A 19,150-nucleotide genomic window follows, 5' to 3' on the forward strand; every position below is an offset into this window, starting at 1 on the left:
ATTTATTTATTTATTTATGTTTATTTTTCCTTTCCAGTGCGATGGGGTGTGAGGCTAGACAATGTTGGCCTGGGAGAGGGTTTTGGCCTCCTCCTGGCTTCTGGCCCTCTGGCAGCGCAGCAGGGACCTCTGATGGGCGGTGTAATGTGGTTGGCATAGTTACCCCCTTCCCTACCTCTTACAATAATATAAATAAACACAAAAAACAACAACAAAAAAAGGCAAACACGACAAAGACAGTCCCTCCTCATCAGACAGGCTCCCTCCTATACAGTCTGAGAGTGGTCCAACATGGAGAGGACAAAAATTGGGCCAGCACCCTCCTTAGGGCCTGGGAGCAGTCCAATGCTCCAGAACAAACAGCCAATCAAAAAAACAAACAAAGAAACAAACAAACCTTGAAGGGGGGATATCTGATATTCATTTGCTGTCCTGCCCTGCCTATCTCCACTTAGGCCCCTGGTTGTGCTGCTGGGGGGCTGGGGGTTTGGGGGGGCGGCTCTTTCTTGATTCTCCAAGGGCCCTGTGTAGCCCTGCTTCTCATTGCCAGATATGAATCACTTCATCATCATCATTATAGCTGTTATTATACTATTTCATTTTGCCTATAAGACTCATCGTCTCTTGTCAGCTTTGTATTATTATTATTATTATTGTTATTTTTTACTATTACTATTATATCATCAATATTATTATTATCATATCATTGTATGTATATGTGTGTGTGTATATGTATATGTGTGTGTGAGTATGTATATATGTGTGTGTGTGTATGTATATGTGTGTGTGTGTGTGTGTGTGTATATATATGTGTGTGTGTGTGTATATATATATATGGTTTTTATTTGTCTCTTTTTCCCCCTCTCCCTCTCTGGCTTCACTATAACCCCTCCCTCTGGACACTGACCAACCACAGTATGTTTAACTGTTTGTTAAATTTGTGAATTTAACTTTAAGTCAATGAAAGTGATTTGGCTTCTTACTATCAGCTCTATTTATTGGCTTTGTATTCACAGATATTAATATATAGCCTATCATTTATTAACCCAACATACATTGTGCATCCCTATGTCAAACCGTTAGTCAGAAATTGGCTGTCGAGGTTACCATGTTTGCTTCCGTCCTTTCCTCCACAAACTGCTGCATCCTAGCCTTGATCTCACTTCCAAGTGGAACCAGGCTCTGAAACATCAAGTAAGGAAACAATACTGAATGAAGTACACTGGACAGGCTGTGTTGAGGAGTGTAAGAGCAATCACACCAGAACAAGCACTGGGACAGCAGCTTCAGTTGAAGATAAACAACAGTGTAATCACCATTATTGTTTCTAACTCAACACAGACCTCTGATCTGGTGAAAAACATTAAGCCCTGCACAATGTATGTAATACATTTATCATGTGTTTCACATCTGAGTTATGAAACTGTTAGACCATAGTAATACTGTGCCTAAATGCCTTGGTCAAAGACAAAGACAATGTAGACTCATTGTAAGATAATGAAGTGTGTACTTATGTAAGAGACAACATACCGGGTATATACTGCAGCTCTCCTCTTCATCATTGTCTTCCATGGCTGTTAAAAAAAAGATACGAGTGAATGAAAGAACTTAAACTATAAAGAGTAGATCTGATGAGCGGCAAACATTGAAAACATTTCATAAGGTAGGCCTATGTAAGTAATATCTGGCTGACACGATACTGTGTTTTGGTGAAGCTTCACTGGTCATATATTAATAGCTCGGGGCTGGAATCATGGACCGTAGCAGCAACACTTGTACCAACTCCACCCAGCTGACCGCAGCAGGGTCACAGAGCAAAAGGTTTTAGATATCTGGGTCCAGGATCACCGACTTGGCTCAAGAAGAATTGGTCACAAGCCGCTTGTAACCAGACACTTCCCCTGCACCTACCTACAGACAGCCATGGCAGAGAGCTCGTCCCGGGACAAACAGGGGGATCTGGGTTATACGGTTTGTTCAGCAGACACCTGACAGGGTCCCTTCTCTCGCTTATTTACTTCCCATATTGTTTGAGCCTGGGAGTCGTCTCGCGTCAAAGTCCATACAAACATATCGGATGTGTGTACTGGTGTTATGTGGGTTACGTTTGTGCAAAACTACGTCCTGTCTTATTTTCGTCGAAGTGAGTGTAGAGCACTGAAAAGTTGAGCGACAACACGGAGCTTCACATGCTGGCTGACCGGATTTAAATGTGTTTACGGTGTCTATGGGGGAAAAAAATCAGACTTCTGTGGGTTAATATTCATCTAAAGTTGGCTCTACAAACTATGCGTAGAGTGGCGGAACTTAATGTCAACATTAGCTAAGAAAATTCACTTGAACTTTGCTGTAAGGTCAGCTTTTCTCACAGTGTCCGTGCACTTCGCTTAGGTGGCTGCGGTCCGCTACACAACAGGACAACCCAATGCAGGCGAAAATCTGAACGAGCCAGTGTGTACTGACAGTCTATAACACATACAAACACACAAACAGACTTTCAGCTGACCCTTTCTGACTGGACCGGCCACAGAAAAATCCCCACGTACACTTCAGGAGTCAACAGATTTGTGTACAGCTTGTAACATGTCTCTCACGACAGTGTGCAGCCTGTTCAGTGAAAATAAGCTCGGCGTCCTGTCATTGATTTCAAAATAAAACCCATATCAACGAAAATGTGCGAAGACCCGGATGTGACGCAGGAATAGACTACATTTGAAGAGGATGTAGGGCGCAGTTCAATAGCTAGATTTTACTTTTTACTGATGCAAATATAAAAATAGTTCAGCTGATCAATAAAAGAGAGTTTGTACACACTTATGCCCTTTGTATCGTAATGTGCCCTTTGAGCATTTATTTTGAAGGTTAGGATGTCTGTATTCTAGGTAACTTTGTTTGACTCAACGCTCCGGAGTCCTACTACCAGTGTCTCCGATTATAATTGGTTGATGCTGTTGCCTTTCGACCAATCACTGAAGATTTCATTGGAACGTCAGGCACGTCGCTTTCATCGGCCCGACAGTGTGCTCAAGGTGAGTCGACTTTTGTAATATTGTATTAGCTTATGGACAATTTAAGATGATTTGAATGGCATTTAGCTTCGTTAGCTGTGGGTCACTCTTGTAAAGAAGCAACACGACATTTGTCTGTTCTTTAACCTCAAAAAGGGGCTTTCATTGCTTTTTCATTGCGAACACCCTTCATCCATGTAGGAAGCGGTAAATAACACAGAGTAAGGACAATGTGTTAGAAAGGCATGAGGATTTATTAATATGGCGATTGCTTCGTTGAACTTTCCTGATCCCGATTGCCAAACTGTCTTCACTCGTATCTACGAGGAAACACATCGGTTTATATGAGCAGTACGACAGCTCAGTTGTTGGTGGCAAAGTCCGGGGCTGTCTTTCACTACATTGTATTTAATATATCGCTTGTTCTCCACAGGGTTTCTGCCCTGGAAGGAGAAAACGCTGCGGCACCATGGGTGTGTTGTCCACGCTGATGAGGGGTCTGATAAGAGGAGCGGACAGGATGTCCGAGTTCACCAGCAAGCGTGGATCAAGGACTCACAACAAAGGCAGGGGCGCGAGGCCCACCGGGCTCAAGGTCTCCAGCAGAAAGTTTCTGTCCGTACGGGCCATGATCCCTGAGTTCGTGGTGCCTGACTTGGAGGGATTCAAACTCAAACCATATGTTTCCTATCGCTCCCCTCGAGGAACGGAGCCTCCACTCACCGCACAAAGTGTGTTCGCTGAGGCTGTGGCTCCTCAGATCAAGAGAGACTTTGAGGACGGTACTTTCAGCAAAGAGCAGCTGGAGAAATATGGATTTGAGCCCACGCAGGAGGGAAAGCTCTTCAAGCTGTACCCCAAGAGCTATGTGCGTTAAAGATGCATTCTCAGTGTAATGTACATACAAAGAAAGGCACTGCCTGCTGATGAACTAGAGAAGGAAAGCTGCAGAATGTTGTGAAAAAACTATATATGTCAAGTAAAGTAAATTTGACTCTTTTGTTACTTGATCACAAGCCACAATAAAGCTTAAGGCGCTATGATCCACACTGCAGAATGGTGCGTTTATCACTATAAAGAGCATTTGAACAGCCTGCGCTCCACATTTACAAGTAAAAACTACCACAGAAGGCATCTTACAGTACATATGGGCTAGTAATAATTATACAACTACAACATACACTGATATGACTTTTGAGGCTGACTGTTATTCTTTACATTCTCTCATACAGAGGATTTCAAGTTAATTACCACATAGTTACCACTGCCATATTCACTGAGCTCTAACCACCTTGGTTTCAAAGACATTTTCACTGGTTGTGCAAGTTGAGATATGCACAGTGAACCTTTAACTTGTCAATGCAACTTTATTTGCCAGGAAGTGTAATGAATGGAACTAGCCATGAAAAGGCCTCTACAAATCTTCATATACTACTGTGATAACATTTCCAAAGTCATCATATGGTGAAGATCGCCACCTCAGATCTGTGGAGAGCAGGAGAGTCTGGCCTAATACCACGATTAATTGCTCTGACAGTGTGTGACGAGGTTTTGTTTGCAAGGCGTAGTGTTTTAAAAAATATTGAAATATTGCTAAACATCAATACTGAATATTTTTTAAACAGGTTCATTACTCATTTTTAGCAGTATTAAAACACCAGTTCTTGCTACATTTTTCAATCTCTGACAGCAAGTTGACAGCTGCCCGTGTCAACGTGCTGTACTGCTGTAGTGCCCACATGGCTCCTCCAGAAGTAAATTAACGTGGATGCTGTTCTTAACACACAGTACACAAGGCCTTCTTATATTTCTTTTAAAAACAAATAAAATGTTGTGTCCTCAATGTTGTCCCCTTCCGTGTGTGGATTGATCAGCTGTGTGCAGCTAGACATGGTCTCTGTCAACAATAGGCTTGTTGCACAAGAGCTGTGCCTGGTGGAATCAAGCCGTGAGACTTTTTACAAATGAAAACGTTTATGTAGAGAATGCTCATTAAAGCAGCCTTAACACCAGTCACAAGTTATTAATCAACCCTGCCAAAATGTCATCAACACTTAGGGCAAAGTGGTGCAAATTAGGAGAATTTCCCTTTGAGGATCAATTAAATTCACCAGACATGATCACACATACTGCATAGGTACCTGCAGTAAATTACGAGTCAAAATGGGTGCCTGTCTCCAAACAAGGATGTTTTTGTGAACAATTTTCCTAACCACCATCAGAAAACACTTGAAAAGGTATGTGGGTGAATGGTTGTATTGATCTTTGTACTGTATAATGTTTAAGGACTATCCACAATTTAAATACAAGTTTATAAAAATCTGTTGTTAAGAAAATAGTGTTTTCTTTGTTGCATATTTTGTGATAACTTATTGTTAAGTGTGGGGACTTAATAGTGAAGACTGTGAATGGAATAGCAGTATATCATACACTCTGCTTTACTTCAGTACAGGTTATAATATGATAGAAGATATTTCTATCAAGTGTCAATGCAGCCAGTGCTCCACTCAGGTCAAAGTTGCCCCAATTCCTGTTGAGCCTCATCTGAAGCCCAGTCCCAGCGCCACACATGGAGCATGTGGTCATAGAATGAGCAGCTCGCCAGCAGACTGGACAGTGAAGGGGTATCTTCATTAGAGATGTGGGCAGGGCCTGCACTAGGGGTGGTGGAGGGAGCTGTAATGCCCTCTGGGATGTATTGTCCCGCATCATCCTCTAGGGAAGTGTCAAAGCTGGCAGTGGGAGATTCATACTGAATCCTCAAGTGTCCTCCGCTCTCTGTGAGGCTTTCCTTTGGTTCCACAGCAGGGGGGGAGCAGGGAACAGGTTCCTCCAGGGACAGCTGGGACCAGTCGGCTCCGTAGGCCAGGGAGTTGTGGAGGATATAGGAGGCTACAACAGGACATGGCCCTCCACTGCCATCTGGACAATTACAGAAAAACAACCATGGTTTCAGAAAAACTCATCAATAACTTCTATGGCAGAAACAAACTGCACTCTTCTGAGGTGTCCTCTGAGACGCTGAGCGTGAACAACAATGTCCCTGGTTTGAATTGCAAAAATTGTTACTAAAATATAATAATAATAATAATAATAATAATAATAATAATGATATTGCTGTAAATGGCAATGCTTGCTTCTTTTTTAAATGACAAGCCCTTAAAAACAAACTACATGCATATGCATGAATTTCCACATTGGCAAGTAGGAATTGGCCACCTGGGGATTTGGGAAGAGACTCACACATTCCCACAACTTGAGGTAATGACATGAGCAAAACTGGGGTATTTTTGTCTGTTGTGTTTGTTTAAACTTAAAACTCTTACAACAGTCAAGTGTTGGTGATGAAATTCTGAAAAAAATTAATTCACACATCATTCTGCTGGTTTTTGGTGTGTTGTTAAATGCTGGTGAGGTCTGATCAACTACTTGGCGAAATAGAAAATGTGCATATAAATTACAGTCATTGCAGCCTCATTTATATCTCAACATTCATTTGAAACATGGGATGTCTGGTATCCAAAGTATGTCTGAGTCAATTTTGGTAGCATTTGAATAAAGACTTGTTCATTGATTTGACATATTTTTAAAAATATAGTGATGGACATGAACATACGTCCAGTGAGGCAAACTTTTGTCACACTTCAGTGGATGTGCTGATGTGTGGTGAAAATGATTTTGGAAACTGTGACTGTTATGTCTAGGCGCTGTATCGTAGGCAACTGGACTTGTTTCAGTTTCTTGAAGACGTTTCACCTCTCATCCAAGAGGCTTCTTCAGTTCTAACTAGCTGGAGGGGAGTTACAGGCTTTTAAACTCTGTGTGGGAGTGTCCTTACAGAGTCGTTAAAGACACGTGTGAGCTCTGACTTTCAGAGTTGTTAAGGCCACTTGTGGGTCGTTGGTCCAACATGTAGCTGTTACAGTTTCTGAGAACACAGATACTTTTATGGCACAAAAATAAAAAGAAGAAAAATCCTACCCCTAATACCCCTAACAAAAAATGAAAAACTTGATCACTTGCTCCTCATTTTCGCCTTCTTTCTTCATAATTAAAGTGCGTGTAAAGCAGCAAAAAAATTGTGTTATGAGTTTGTCACACCACAGTAACATGTATCATTGATCACTGAGCCAAATTTGAAAGATTAAAAAAATTGCTAAGTATATAAAATTAGGTCTCAAAATCATGGAAAAACAAGCACTTCTCTCTGCTGTGAAACGCTGGGGGCGTGTCAGTTAGAGGCACTGAAACCACGCCCACCGCGGGAGGGGAGCCCTCTGTGTACTGCACAAGGACGTAGCCTAGCAACAATGGAAGCTAGTGCTAGCAGCATCTCTGAAGGACCCAGCACTACCTGTTTGAGCCATCAGAGCCAGAAACTGACTGAGTCAGACACTGATAGTGCTCAGCCTCGTTCCTCACAGCCTCCATCAGAATGGTAATTTATTTCCCAGTAATTTAAACCCCAGTCTACATATAATTCCTTGTCATAGCTATATTGGTGCACATAAAATATTACCTGTGGATTATCATTGTGCTGTCAGATGGACTCGCTCAGGGAATCAGGCCAAATCATGTCATGATTAAATGCAATAACATTTGCTAACATTACATGGGCACGATGTAAAATCACTTCCAGGATTTGCACCTTCAGCAAAATGCATTTAATTAAACGAATACAATATTTATAACATAAGCACACACTTACACTGGCGGGCACGTAATGCCGGTGGCGGAGATGAGAGCACCTACTTTCGGCGGGACAGAGAGGATGGTGCCCGCCACCGATCTTCTCCGTCCCCGGCTTGCATCCTCTCCATCCGCCGACAGCGGCTGTTACCATCGCGGCCACCGGCATTACGTGCCCGCCACCGACAGCAGGTGCTCTCTCTCCGGTGGCCGTGATGGTAGCAGCCGCTGTCGGCGGACGGAGAGGCTTGGTGGCGGGCACGTAATGCCGGTGGCCGTGCTGTAACTATCGGGGGTAAAGTGGACACTGCAGAGACTGGTGTTGGGGTGATTTTGAACTCTCCACAGTAGCTCCTCTTGACAACATCGATCCACCATTTCCTTACGTTGTCTCGGTAGGAGACTTAAATAAGCTAACTGAGCCGTTACCCTGGCCTGCACACTGTGGCATCCAGGAAAGATGCATGAGCTACGTGGAGGGGACATGACTGGTTAGCTAGCTGCAGACTAGCATAAGCGATGCTATCCGAGACTCGAGAGCTAGCGGAAAACCACCGAAGCTAATGCGCTGAACGTATTTATACCGCTTCCGCAGCAGGGCGGGGTTTATGCTAATCATAGCCGCGTTACGTAACGCGGCTATGATTTCTGACCCGCCCATTAAATCCTGAACACAGAAATGTTGAAATACAGTTTGGCAGCCTAGCTCCATAACTAAATTATAAATGGCTGAATGGCTTTTTACATGTTTTAAGGAAATACATTTATAACCTATTTAATGTGTTTAGAAGAAAATGGCTGAATTTGCTTTACACGGACTTTATTAAATAAATCATCTGGAAAATGTCAGGACACAATCCCCCTTGTTAACCTGCCCGCCCTCTCTACTTACCCCAGTAGCAGAGGGGTTGTTTAATTGAATATGTTAGTCTAGTCTGCCTGGTTAATCCATCATTTATCTGACTGAGGTTTGTGTAAGTTAGACTCTATGGCTCCAACCATGGAGCTGAAATAGCAGTAGCCCAACATTGCTTTGTGTTGATAAATCCATAGTGCTCTCTGCGGTGCTGAAGTACAGGATGCATTCATCTCTCCTTCACACTCACCAAGTGCCAGCTGGCAGTTAAGGATATGGAAGTCATTGTGCATGCAGGCTGCCAGGAGCAGGTGCTGATGGGTAGGATGCCACTTCAACCTCCACACTCCACCACCCAGGGGACTTTCACTGAGAGGCTGCCTCATATTCCGAGAATCCCACAGCAAAACCTGCTCATCATAGCTGCAGAGAGAAGCAAGACTTACAATCACGTGACTGAAGAGTGAGTCGGCTGAAAGTTTTGGACAAGAAGGCCAAAAACAAGAGGAAGCAGCGGTCGTAAACAGTCATCCCAACCATACAAAAGGAGATTCTCACACAAAACCATGTTATGTTACAGGGTTGATTGGGATATTTACCTGCCTGTAGCCAGGATATGTTCCTGATGTGGGTTGCTGTGAATACTGCACACACCCATTGAGTGCCTTCAAGAAAATAGGATATCAGATATCGTCAATGTATTTTGCCAAAACAGAAAGTCCAAATGAGTGCTGATGACATAAAGTCAGTACAAACCGTTTACTGATGAAAGTGGGGCAGGAGGGACCAACCCTGAGATCCCAGCCTTTAAGTTTGCAATCATCACCACCTATTGAGGAGTGACACAAGCACATAGAAGGAGGAAAATGTATTAGTAGTGGAGATGCATATATAGGCATACAAATATAATCGATTAGTACAGGTCCAGTATCGCAATATATTTAGGCTATATCACATTACACAATATCCATCTTGATATTTTTCAATATCTCATCAAAAGCTAGCAATTTTAACACAATGAGATTTTTATGCATCAGTAATGTGAATATAATGACAGTTGGTAAGTTTAGAAAAGGTCATCACTTTACTGTAATGCGGTCTTTAAAACCAGGTGAAAAAAAACACTTGGGTCATTTCACAATAACGATATCCAAAATCTAAGACCATATATAGTCTCAAATTACTAAAACAATATAATATCGATATAGAGAGCAGTGAACAATGTCAGGTTTAGCACATATCCTGTCAGGAAATTTATGAGGGAAAACGGTAGATGCTTCTGCTATTTAAAATACTGTTAAGTTCTTTTCTTCTAATGCGAGGAAATTACATTGGTTATTTTCTTTAGTCAATTTTCAGTATTTGTGAGTATGTGAACTGATTTAAAAAATGCTCAAACTGAGCGGCACTTTGTCACAGGAATTAAATTATTAGAGAAAAATAAACAGCTTGAATGAAGTCCAAATCCGCTGAAAGAGTCAGACCAATAAATCAGCCGGGCTGATACAGGCCAGTATTGGTATGTCACATATGTCAAGATCATTTTTCCAACTTCAAAATGTCCAACTCCTCACATATTCTGTCCATAAGTCTCGAAAAAAACTTATATACTTATATTTAAGTATATATAACATATATTTATTGCACTCTAAAGATATTACTCTCCAATACTGCCTGATAAAACAGATAAATAAGTCTCTGTAAGTCTGGAATGCGGGCTATCATGGGTAAATAGGCTGTCAATGTAAAAAGCCAGGTACTTAAAAAGGAGCAAACCTTATTAATTTGAGTGTTGTGGATAACCACAGGGCTGTGTTCACATACTGGTCTCAGGACAAAACACCATCTCCTCATTTTTTTCACATTCAACATGAAGTGGTTATCATCACACCACTGTACCAAGTTCTTCATCTCAGAGTGGTAAAATAAGGGGTCCAAGTCTTTATACATTAGGCTGAGGATAGCGATGTCTTCAGAGAATTTGAATGTGAAATTGTTTGGACGTGTACGTCTCGTTTGTGTACACTGTGAAGAGCACTGGGGAGCTCATACAACCCTGAGGGACACCTGTGCTGACTGATTTTGGGTCAGAAAGAGTGTTGTAAACCTTTACAAGTTGTATGCAGTCTGTTAAAAAAAGAAAGGTACCATTTTAGTCTTCTAGTAGTCACATTTCCATGTGCATTTCATCATTATTGCTGTAATACATCTTTGTGTACTTTCACTCCTGTCAACCATCGCTTATAATTGAATACATTGTGATCTCGTTGATCTGCTCTGTACATGCGACATCTATTGCACGTCTGTCCGTCCTGGGAGAGGGATCCCTCCTCTGTGGCTCTCCCTGAGGTTTCTTCCGCATTTTTTTCCCTGTTAAAAGGGCCTTTTTTGGGGCAAGTTTTTCCTCACTCGAATCGAGGGTCGAAGGACAGAGGGTGTCGTCTCTGTACAGATTGTAAAGCCCTCTGAGGCAAACTGTGATTTGTGAATTTGGGCTATACAAATAAAATTTGATTTGATTTGATTTGATTTGATTTGATTTGATTTTATGATAAAAGGATTGACACTCAACTGTTTCATTATCGGAATCAGGAGGTAAGGTGTTAAAAGCTGAAATAAAATCAACAAAGAGTAGCTGTGCATAACCTGTAATGTCTTCCAGATGCCTAAGAACCAGATGGGTGATGCTACTGACTGCATCAACAGTGCCCGTCTCGTGCCCATAAGCAAACTGGACAGGATCTAACAGTGGGTTTATGTCAGCTTTAAGTAAGGAAACCAGATGTTTTTCCAAGCATTTCATCACAATTGAGGTTGGAGCTATAGGCTTATAGTCATCGTTTTCAGATCCACAATTTGAAACATAGGGCGGGGACGGTGTCTGTGTCCAGTGACTGCTGGAGAATGGGGCATCATGCTAGGGTCAGTTCCTCTGTGAGTCCTAAGCAGGAATGTATGTACGACTTTTTGGTGCATACCTGTTGGAAGAGTGACAGGACCTTGTGCGGATCCACAATAGGCCTAGTGCCGAGGTCACATGAGATGGTCTCTATCACAGTGTTGCAGTCATGGGAGAAGTCCAGACTCTCTGATAGTCATCTGTGGTGATGAAGTGCCTCTTGCTTGGTTCTACGATAGTTATGGCTTTCACAGAGTCCCACATTTTATTAGAGTCAGCCCTTTCTGTCCTTTTGCTGCCTCCTGGCCTCCCTTAAAAGTTGAATGAGTTCCCTCTGCACCGTTTTCAACTGCACCCAGTCAGTTTCTGAAGGCAGCTTTTTTCTTGTTAATAGTTAATGTAACGTCTGGTTTGTTGTTTGGATACACAACAATGTCCTTTTTAGTCACCGCATTATCCACACAGAAAGCTATATAGCTGGTTACTGACTCAGCCGCCTCATCTATATTACTGCTATGGAAAATGCTTCAACCTGTGCAAGTGAAACATGCTTCCAGCGCCTCCATGCTATCCTCTGAGCACACATTCACTGTTTTGACCTGTGGTGTGTGGCTGTGTGTTTATGCAGAGTCTTGTAAGTTGGTAATAGATGTACTGTGTTGTGGTCAGAGTTTGCTAGAGAATGTAGATAACAGGCTCAAAAATGTATGTCATGCTTGAGTTGAATACTGTGTTGTATAAAGTAAGAAAAGTAAAGCAAGAATTCACCACTGCCCATTCATATAACTGTGAACAGGGCCTCGTCTTTCCCACAGGCCCCCCCGCTGCAGCACCGCAGATTTATTCTGAAAATATTAATTATCCTCAACCTGCTTTGGCTGTATATATGGTAGCCACACAAGGAGATTTAGATGAGGCAAAACATCACTGACCTCACTTTTTTCATTTGTATCAGATAGCCCTGGGACCAATAGACAATGTGACAGACTATAATTTAGAGGAGTGTTACCAGAATAAACCAGTTGTGTGTCCCAGTAGGAAAAAGCTGAGATCCAGGCCTCAAAGTCATGGGCCTTCCATTGTGACAGAGATGTCAGCGCACCTTCAGCCAGGGAGAGCACACTGATGCAGCCTGCGGAGTCACTGCACACCACCCGCACATCACTGCTGCAGACACAAACAGGAGACATGTGACACAGTGTTTTGCGTGAAAGCTCTGACATTTACTTTTACAGCTGTAGGTGTACTGGCTTTGCACCATGTCAAGTATGTTACCTGTCCATTCTTCCAGTGGACCAATCTAATGAGAGAGCCAGCCGCTCTGTTCCCACCTCCAAACTGCTCAGGGTCTGGAGACTGCGGCCGCCTTCCTACTGGATACACACATTCATGAGTGCAGACTACCACATCAGCCACCAGTCACACCAAGTCTGATATACATAATGAAAGGTAGAGCAGAATAAACACACCTGTGCTGCATTCAGGATTTACTCCTCAAACACCCCATTTTACATCAGCAGTGAACTAAGCAGCCATTTAGTATTTCTGTGGCTTACTGGACAAATAATGGTACACTTGAGCTTGCACACATTTCCTGTTCTAAACAGACCGAAGGGGTTTTGTTTGGTCAAATACTGTTTAAAGTACAGTAACTGTGCAAGAAGAGTAGAGGAGTAGATGTTGTGGATGATGTTAAGTGTTTTATTGGACAGAAGTATATTATAAGGCATCTGTCCATCCAAAACAAACTCCTCAGTCTTCAATAACATAATGGAGTCTAGTACAAACAAAAAGTATAAAATACTGCGATGCAATTTTTGCAACACCTTATACACTGCATGTCTGATGAATTAGACTGCAATTAAATTGTATGTCTGTTGTAAGGTGTTTCTGTCTTTTTGTCCACCACTGTGTGTAGTTTAATAAATTAGAGGGCATCTGAGAGTGACAAACTGTTGGTCTGATAGAGCAAACTCTGATTTAAAATCAGTTTTAAAAAAATAGCAGTTAAGCCCTTCATTGCCTAACCATACATGCAGACATGGTGACTTTCTCATGTCTGCTGATCTATGCAGCACAGAAATGTGTATTTTCTACCTTTTTTTAGTGTTTTACCAAAGGCAGGTTTTTTATATTGCAAATTTCATTCACAGTGGCAGTTCAACGTACTTTACAAGTTGCAAAATAGGAAAAGATTAAAAAACTATAAATTCCAGTGCTATTTGGTGTCTAAACTCGAATATTCTTATGTTGCATCTAGTAAGCATTTTTGCTCAGCGACAATGCCACATTAAGCTACAGTATGAGGCTGTTCAGACCTGGTATTATCATCTGTCCTGAGTGAACCAATTCCAAGTGGGCAGCTCTAAGTACGGGTGTGACCACCCCTAAGACACATTGAGGACTTCTTTGAGATCCAATCACTCAGACCACATTTGAAGGGTGATCTGGGCCACATGTGACCACATTCTTTTGGCAGTGTGTCCTGGGCCACACTGATGGACTGCCTCCTCAACTGACGTCCTCAGTGAGACAAGAAGAAGCCACAACAACAGGCGGAATGGATTACACACCGTCTGATTTCCATGTGGTTGACTGTAACGTAAATTACATGTCTGGGCTCTCTTAACCTGCCAATGTTAGCAGCAGGTGTTTGTGAACGCAGTCGGTTAGTGACTGCAATATCCCCAGGCTCCCTTTAAAAGTTGAGGAGTTGTTGAGTGAGGAATACGTTAAATTTTGTGAAACAGCTATGGCAAAATTTTAATCATTGGTGCCGGTTTTTAAATTCAGCACTGAATGTAATACATTTAGTATCAAAAAGTGTCAGTTTGTTGCAGCATCGCCGTACCAGTCTGTCTGCTTCTATAATGTGGAGAAGTGAGAGCAGATCAGAAGTGGTCACTCGAGACATATGTTAATGCCAGGTGTGAATTGACGGACTTGGAGCTGCAGTTTTGATCTCAGAGAATAATAATGAATATATTCAACAATCATGTGTCCTGTCAAAAAACCTCACATGCAGCACAGCCAAATGGCTAAAATAATAATCTGTTTCTGGCTGTGATTCTTCTGATGCCTCATTTCTCACCTGACTGTCTGACAGTACGTACAGCTGCAGCTCTCCGTTGGCAGCCGCCATTCCCAGCACTGCCTTTCCTGACAGTGGCACATGGCACCTGAGAACATACAAATTAATCAACAAGAAGGAGAAGACAGGGACATCAATATTACAATAGCCAGAACTAATTCTTTACCATTTCAAATCTAAAATGGCCGCTGTGTCCATGCGCTGAAGCTCGGTGAGAGGAGGGCTCATTGGTGTGTCTCGTTGAAATTCAAACAGGTACAAACGACCCGTCCGGCTTGGAGTGGCATCCTCTTCTCCTGCCTACAGGAACAATGGGAAAGGGACATGCATCAGTCAATAGTCAGGCACCAGCCCCAAAATGTACGGGCTACAGCTGCATTAAATTAAGTCACAACTAAGTAGTTGTTTTGCAGATGCAGCAGCCAGTAGCTCCTTTAATCCTTGCTACATTTTGATTTACTTTTCTTTTTTTTCGCCTCTATACCCTCTTCTACTGAAACACGCTTTGCCTATAATAGAGATTAATTCATCAACTTCAGAAAAGGAAGGGTAGGATTTTGATTGACTGCAGCAGAGCACCAGAGGATCTCCACCAGTTGAATCTGCAGAGTAGCCAGCCAGACGAGTGGGACAAAATGTCACCAAAAGTGGTGTGCCCAAAGAAAAGAGGAAAGAGAGGCGCATCAGAGCTAACCTGACCCAATTTGGACCAAGACCTGTTTCTCTACCAAGCCTTCTCCTGGCTAATGTCCGGTCACAGGGGAATAAAGTGGATGAGGTGCGACTGAGGCTCACTCAGCAATGGGAAATCAGACTGCTTTGTGCACATCTTCACAGAGATGTAGTTAACCCCCTATATCCTGGATCAAGCTATTGTACTGGATGGGCGGACTTTGTTCAGAGCCGACAGGACACAGGACTCTGGTAAGAGGAGAGGAGGAGGGCTCTGTGTCTACATAAATAATGCTTGGTGCTCAAACGTAGTTAGTGGATGAACAATGTTGACCAGATGTCAAATTTCTGATGCCAAGACGGCGACCATATTATCTGCCCAGATAATTCACCAGTGGTTTTACTGTTGCTGTGTACATTCCCCGACATGCATAATACACTGCAAGAATTGTATGATTGGCCTGGATGAATGGTGAGGTGAGGGCTCTATCCAGAGCCAAAAAAGCTATCAGTCATGTGACAAGGAAGCATACAACACTGCCAGAGTAAGAGTAAAAGCGGGCATCAAGGATGCAAAGAAGAGACATCATCACCGACTGGAGAGAGACCTCAACACCAACAGCACTGAAAATACGTGGCAGGGGAAATGTCACAGGCTGCAAAAGCAGGAGCTTCCTGCCTCAAGACAGCCATCATCTTTCCTGTACCTAAAAAGTCTGCTGTGTCTAGTCTTAATGACCCCCATCCTGATGCAGTGCTACCAGAACCGAATCAAAGGTACTGCGCTGTGAATGCAATGTGTTAATAAGACAGTGACGCCTGCAAAAGTGTTTGATGATGGGCTTTTTCATAAGAAGTTTAAAGACAGGAATCACTAAACACTCGCATTTCTCAATAAACTCAGATTAAAACGGTCAGAAGTGTCTATTAGTATAAGGTACGGCCCGCACAACAGGTTATGGGAATTACCGGGACATTTGGGACTATTCGTATGTAATCTCACCCCTTTCTGTAGCTGATACGTCCCGCAGGCCAGGATGTCATTGCTCGAAGAAACAGGACACCACTCCACCGTGTCAGCGCTCAGCTCCGTGTCAAACACCTGTAGATTGCGGGTCCTCGACTTCCAAGCCATGATCGCCTGCTCTGCATAACGTTTCTGTGTCGGTGCAATAACTAAAAGGCGAAATTATGTCCCGTTAAAAACAAAAGATTTCACACATATGTCTGTACAGTAACGTTAGTACGTTAGACCTATAGATTGTTACTATCTAGCTAACTTTAATGAGGCTATCTAAGCTAACAACATAATCTGTTTGGTAACGTTAGTTAGCTAACATGCTATAATTAACTCACTTCCGAGGCACGCAGCCCAAACTGTTAACAAGGAGACACTCCAGACAGTGAACAAGACATTCAACGAGTAAATAAAATGTCCAAATTCAAATTTAACTTTTGTGTAATACTGAATATCCACAGAAAAAACAATTATCAACAAAACTCACATGTGAGCCTGCCCAGACTCAACGACGTGTGCGTCGTTACGTCAGCGCTTGGCGTAAGGATGCGTTCAGGGACCACTGCAAAGCATTAAAACGTTGCGGGGGGCTGGAAGGTGGTGCAAACCCCGGACAAATCACCAGTCTGTCGGGGGCTCGTATCGACAGTTTCAATATGGACGCTGACTCTTATTCTCACTGTTGTTATTCTGTAACAGAGATAGCAAAAGCCGTTATTCTGGTTAAAGATAGCAGAACTCATCTTGGAGCTTACAAGAATACTTCCTGTATTCATAATATATATACACACAAAAAAAGGTTTACATTGTTATGTCACCACTTTAACGTAGTGTCAAATTTGATGGGGTACATGCATGGACCTAAGACTAGTACATGAGTATGTTTATAATTATACATACACTGGCTTCCGGTACGTGGTCACTGCGACTCACAACACGTATGTATTTAAGCATTGTGTATGATGAAAATGGCGACAACTGCTGGCCAACATTTGCTTTACATGCATTAATTGAACAATTCACTGTAAGATCTCAATGGCGCAATTGCCAAAGCATAAACGCAGTTATCCTTAAAATGTTGTTATTCTAAGAAAGTGGACTGTGTTAATGTGAGCGGTTGATTTTAAATATTATTTTTGGCAAATTGATACATGTTTGACGTAACGAAGCCTCGCTCATGGTGGTCACGTGATTTTTGGCGTGTGCCATCCTATCTAGCCGCTGGTGTCGACTCCAGTAGTCTTCTTCGAGTATAACATCACTAGCTAGCAGATAGAAATACAATGGATTTCAACGTGAAGAAACTAGCCTCCGGTGCTGGACTGTTTTTCACGCGTGCTGTCCAGGTAACTAATGAAATGTCCCTGTGAAGTCCTGCGATGCGCCTGATGCTTCTTTCATTTTGACAGCCAGCTGTGACTAACGTTACAGACTTACATTACGGTACAGTATCTGACTTCGCAGTGTATTGCATTGTTGAGCAAGCGTAACGTTACACGATAGCATAGCAGATACATATATTTATTATTGAGTTACAACATGGTTACAGTTTAGGCCTACATCATAAATAAACAGCGCTGTCCATATGCCATAAGCAGTGTTGTTAGTTGGTAGTGTCTTTAAGCGAAAGCTAGCGAAGCATTCACTAGTATAAATTAATCATGGACTCGTTGAAAGAGGCTTGCGAATTGTAATGGATGAATGTAACGTTACTTTTATTCATTTGGACAAGTTTGAGGGTGTCAGGAGAGAGGACGAAAACCGCTGTCGAGCAAGAGCAGGTCATGAACCGGACCCTTCATGACGTCATGACGTCACGTCGACTCCCGTGCTTTTCCTCATAATTAATGAGCCGTCAGACAGCTGCCGTCAGTATGACCCGTGTGTTTGTGTGCTGTGTCTCAGTTCACAGAGGAGAAGTTGGGCCAGGCGGAGAAGACTGAGCTGGACGCTCACTTTGAGAACCTGATGAGCCGTGCAGACTGCACCAAAAACTGGACTGAGAAAATCTACAGACAGACTGAGATCCTGCTGCAGCCCAACCCAAGTATGACATCAATATAGCAATCCTATAATCACCGGTGGGGGAAGAGAATTCGAGCGTACAGTCTGTCTTCCAGCAGAACTTGTGCTGTACTTATATTTTATACAAGTGAAATGGCTGTTTTAAAAACAAAATGGCAAAATTAAGCAATGATTAGCTCATTTATAACACTACACACACACACACACACACACACACACACACACACACACACACACACACACACACGTGTATATATGTAATAGTCTTTGGGGGTAACTGATTATCTTAAGGAATATATTCATTATCACTAATGCAAAACACAATTAAACTAATTTATTTATGAATAATGAACAATAACAAAGTAAAGCTAGACAAAAAAAAATAAAATCTAGATGGATTAAATCATAGTCATAGGCTGTGGGCCTAAAATAATATTCACTACACTTGTAGTGTATAGTATTTACTCTATACCATGTTTGGATTTACTTTTGATGTTTAGGTCCCCAGTAGTTTTGGTTCATTTCATTATTTCTAGGAAAATCTACTATGTTGAACTAATTCATCACAGCTGCCTTTATTTCTGTGTCGAAGTTCAGCCGTGGCCACATGCAGGTACAATTTTAAGTTTCTTCACATCAGTCTGTTCAAGAAATTCCTGACATCTAAAATTTGAGTTTTATCTGAATTTAAAAACTTATTTTGTTTTCGTTAGCAGTTATTATAGTGCAGGCTCAGTATTACTTCTACAATGCACATTTTATTTATTTATTAATAATAATAATAATAACAATAATAGTAAAAAAATGAAAAAATAATAACTAGAATGGAACATTAGTGGAGAGCATACTTCTGCCATGGCCCAACTGTTGACTTTAATTCAATCAAGCCTAA

The 19,150-nt window shown here is 42.1% G+C and overlaps 4 protein-coding genes across 8 annotated transcripts in view; 2 read left to right on the forward strand and 2 right to left on the reverse strand.

Annotated features, from left to right (window-relative positions):
- Positions 1–2,760, reverse strand: part of pnpla7b (patatin-like phospholipase domain containing 7b) — a 31,004-nt gene extending 28,244 nt beyond the window's left edge. The window contains exons 1-3 of the mRNA XM_084360294.1: positions 2,507–2,760; positions 1,531–1,574; positions 1,108–1,182 (exon numbers count right to left, since the gene is read on the reverse strand). Of these exons, the coding sequence (XP_084216420.1) occupies positions 1,108–1,182; positions 1,531–1,572 (117 nt within the window). The 5' untranslated portion in view covers positions 1,573–1,574; positions 2,507–2,760. The remainder of the gene's footprint in view (positions 1–1,107; positions 1,183–1,530; positions 1,575–2,506) is intronic.
- A 112-nt stretch (positions 2,761–2,872) lies between these two features.
- mrpl41 (mitochondrial ribosomal protein L41) lies at positions 2,873–4,057 on the forward strand. 2 transcript variants are annotated; one of them, XM_084360298.1, is made up of 2 exons: positions 2,873–3,029; positions 3,442–4,057. In XM_084360298.1, the coding sequence occupies exons 1-2, from the start codon at positions 2,946–2,948 to the stop codon at positions 3,883–3,885; spliced, it is 528 nt and encodes a 175-aa protein (XP_084216424.1). In that variant the 5' UTR covers positions 2,873–2,945; the 3' UTR covers positions 3,886–4,057. The 2 variants fall into 2 exon arrangements, with proteins under 2 accessions (XP_084216424.1, XP_084216425.1); XM_084360299.1 differs by lacking the exon at positions 2,873–3,029 and adding an exon at positions 3,085–3,229.
- Positions 4,058–5,248: 1,191 nt separating this feature from the next.
- On the reverse strand, positions 5,249–16,902 carry dph7 (diphthamide biosynthesis 7). 3 transcript variants are annotated; one of them, XM_084360297.1, is made up of 10 exons: positions 16,721–16,902; positions 16,219–16,391; positions 14,710–14,843; positions 14,544–14,631; positions 12,728–12,822; positions 12,462–12,616; positions 9,310–9,382; positions 9,153–9,218; positions 8,804–8,976; positions 5,249–5,930 (listed from the first exon to the last, which is right to left on the reverse strand). In XM_084360297.1, exons 2-10 carry the CDS (start codon positions 16,348–16,350, stop codon positions 5,521–5,523), a joined length of 1,326 nt encoding a protein of 441 aa, XP_084216423.1. In that variant the 5' UTR covers positions 16,351–16,391; positions 16,721–16,902; the 3' UTR covers positions 5,249–5,520. The 3 variants fall into 3 exon arrangements, with proteins under 3 accessions (XP_084216423.1, XP_084216421.1, XP_084216422.1); XM_084360295.1 differs by having other exon boundaries at positions 12,462–12,619; positions 16,721–16,900; XM_084360296.1 differs by lacking the exon at positions 16,721–16,902 and adding an exon at positions 16,572–16,667 and having other exon boundaries at positions 12,462–12,619.
- A 505-nt stretch (positions 16,903–17,407) lies between these two features.
- Positions 17,408–19,150, forward strand: part of sh3glb2a (SH3-domain GRB2-like endophilin B2a) — a 28,325-nt gene continuing 26,582 nt past the window's right edge. The window contains exons 1-2 of one of the 2 annotated variants that reach the window (XM_084360422.1): positions 17,408–17,579; positions 18,139–18,280. In XM_084360422.1, the coding sequence (XP_084216548.1) occupies positions 17,517–17,579; positions 18,139–18,280 (205 nt within the window). In that variant the 5' untranslated portion in view covers positions 17,408–17,516. The remainder of the gene's footprint in view (positions 17,580–18,138; positions 18,281–19,150) is intronic. The other variant, XM_084360423.1, reaches the window with a different exon arrangement.

Source organism: Pagrus pagrus (genome assembly GCF_965226575.1).
Source record: "Pagrus pagrus genome assembly, chromosome: 8".
NCBI lineage: Eukaryota > Metazoa > Chordata > Actinopteri > Spariformes > Sparidae > Pagrus > Pagrus pagrus.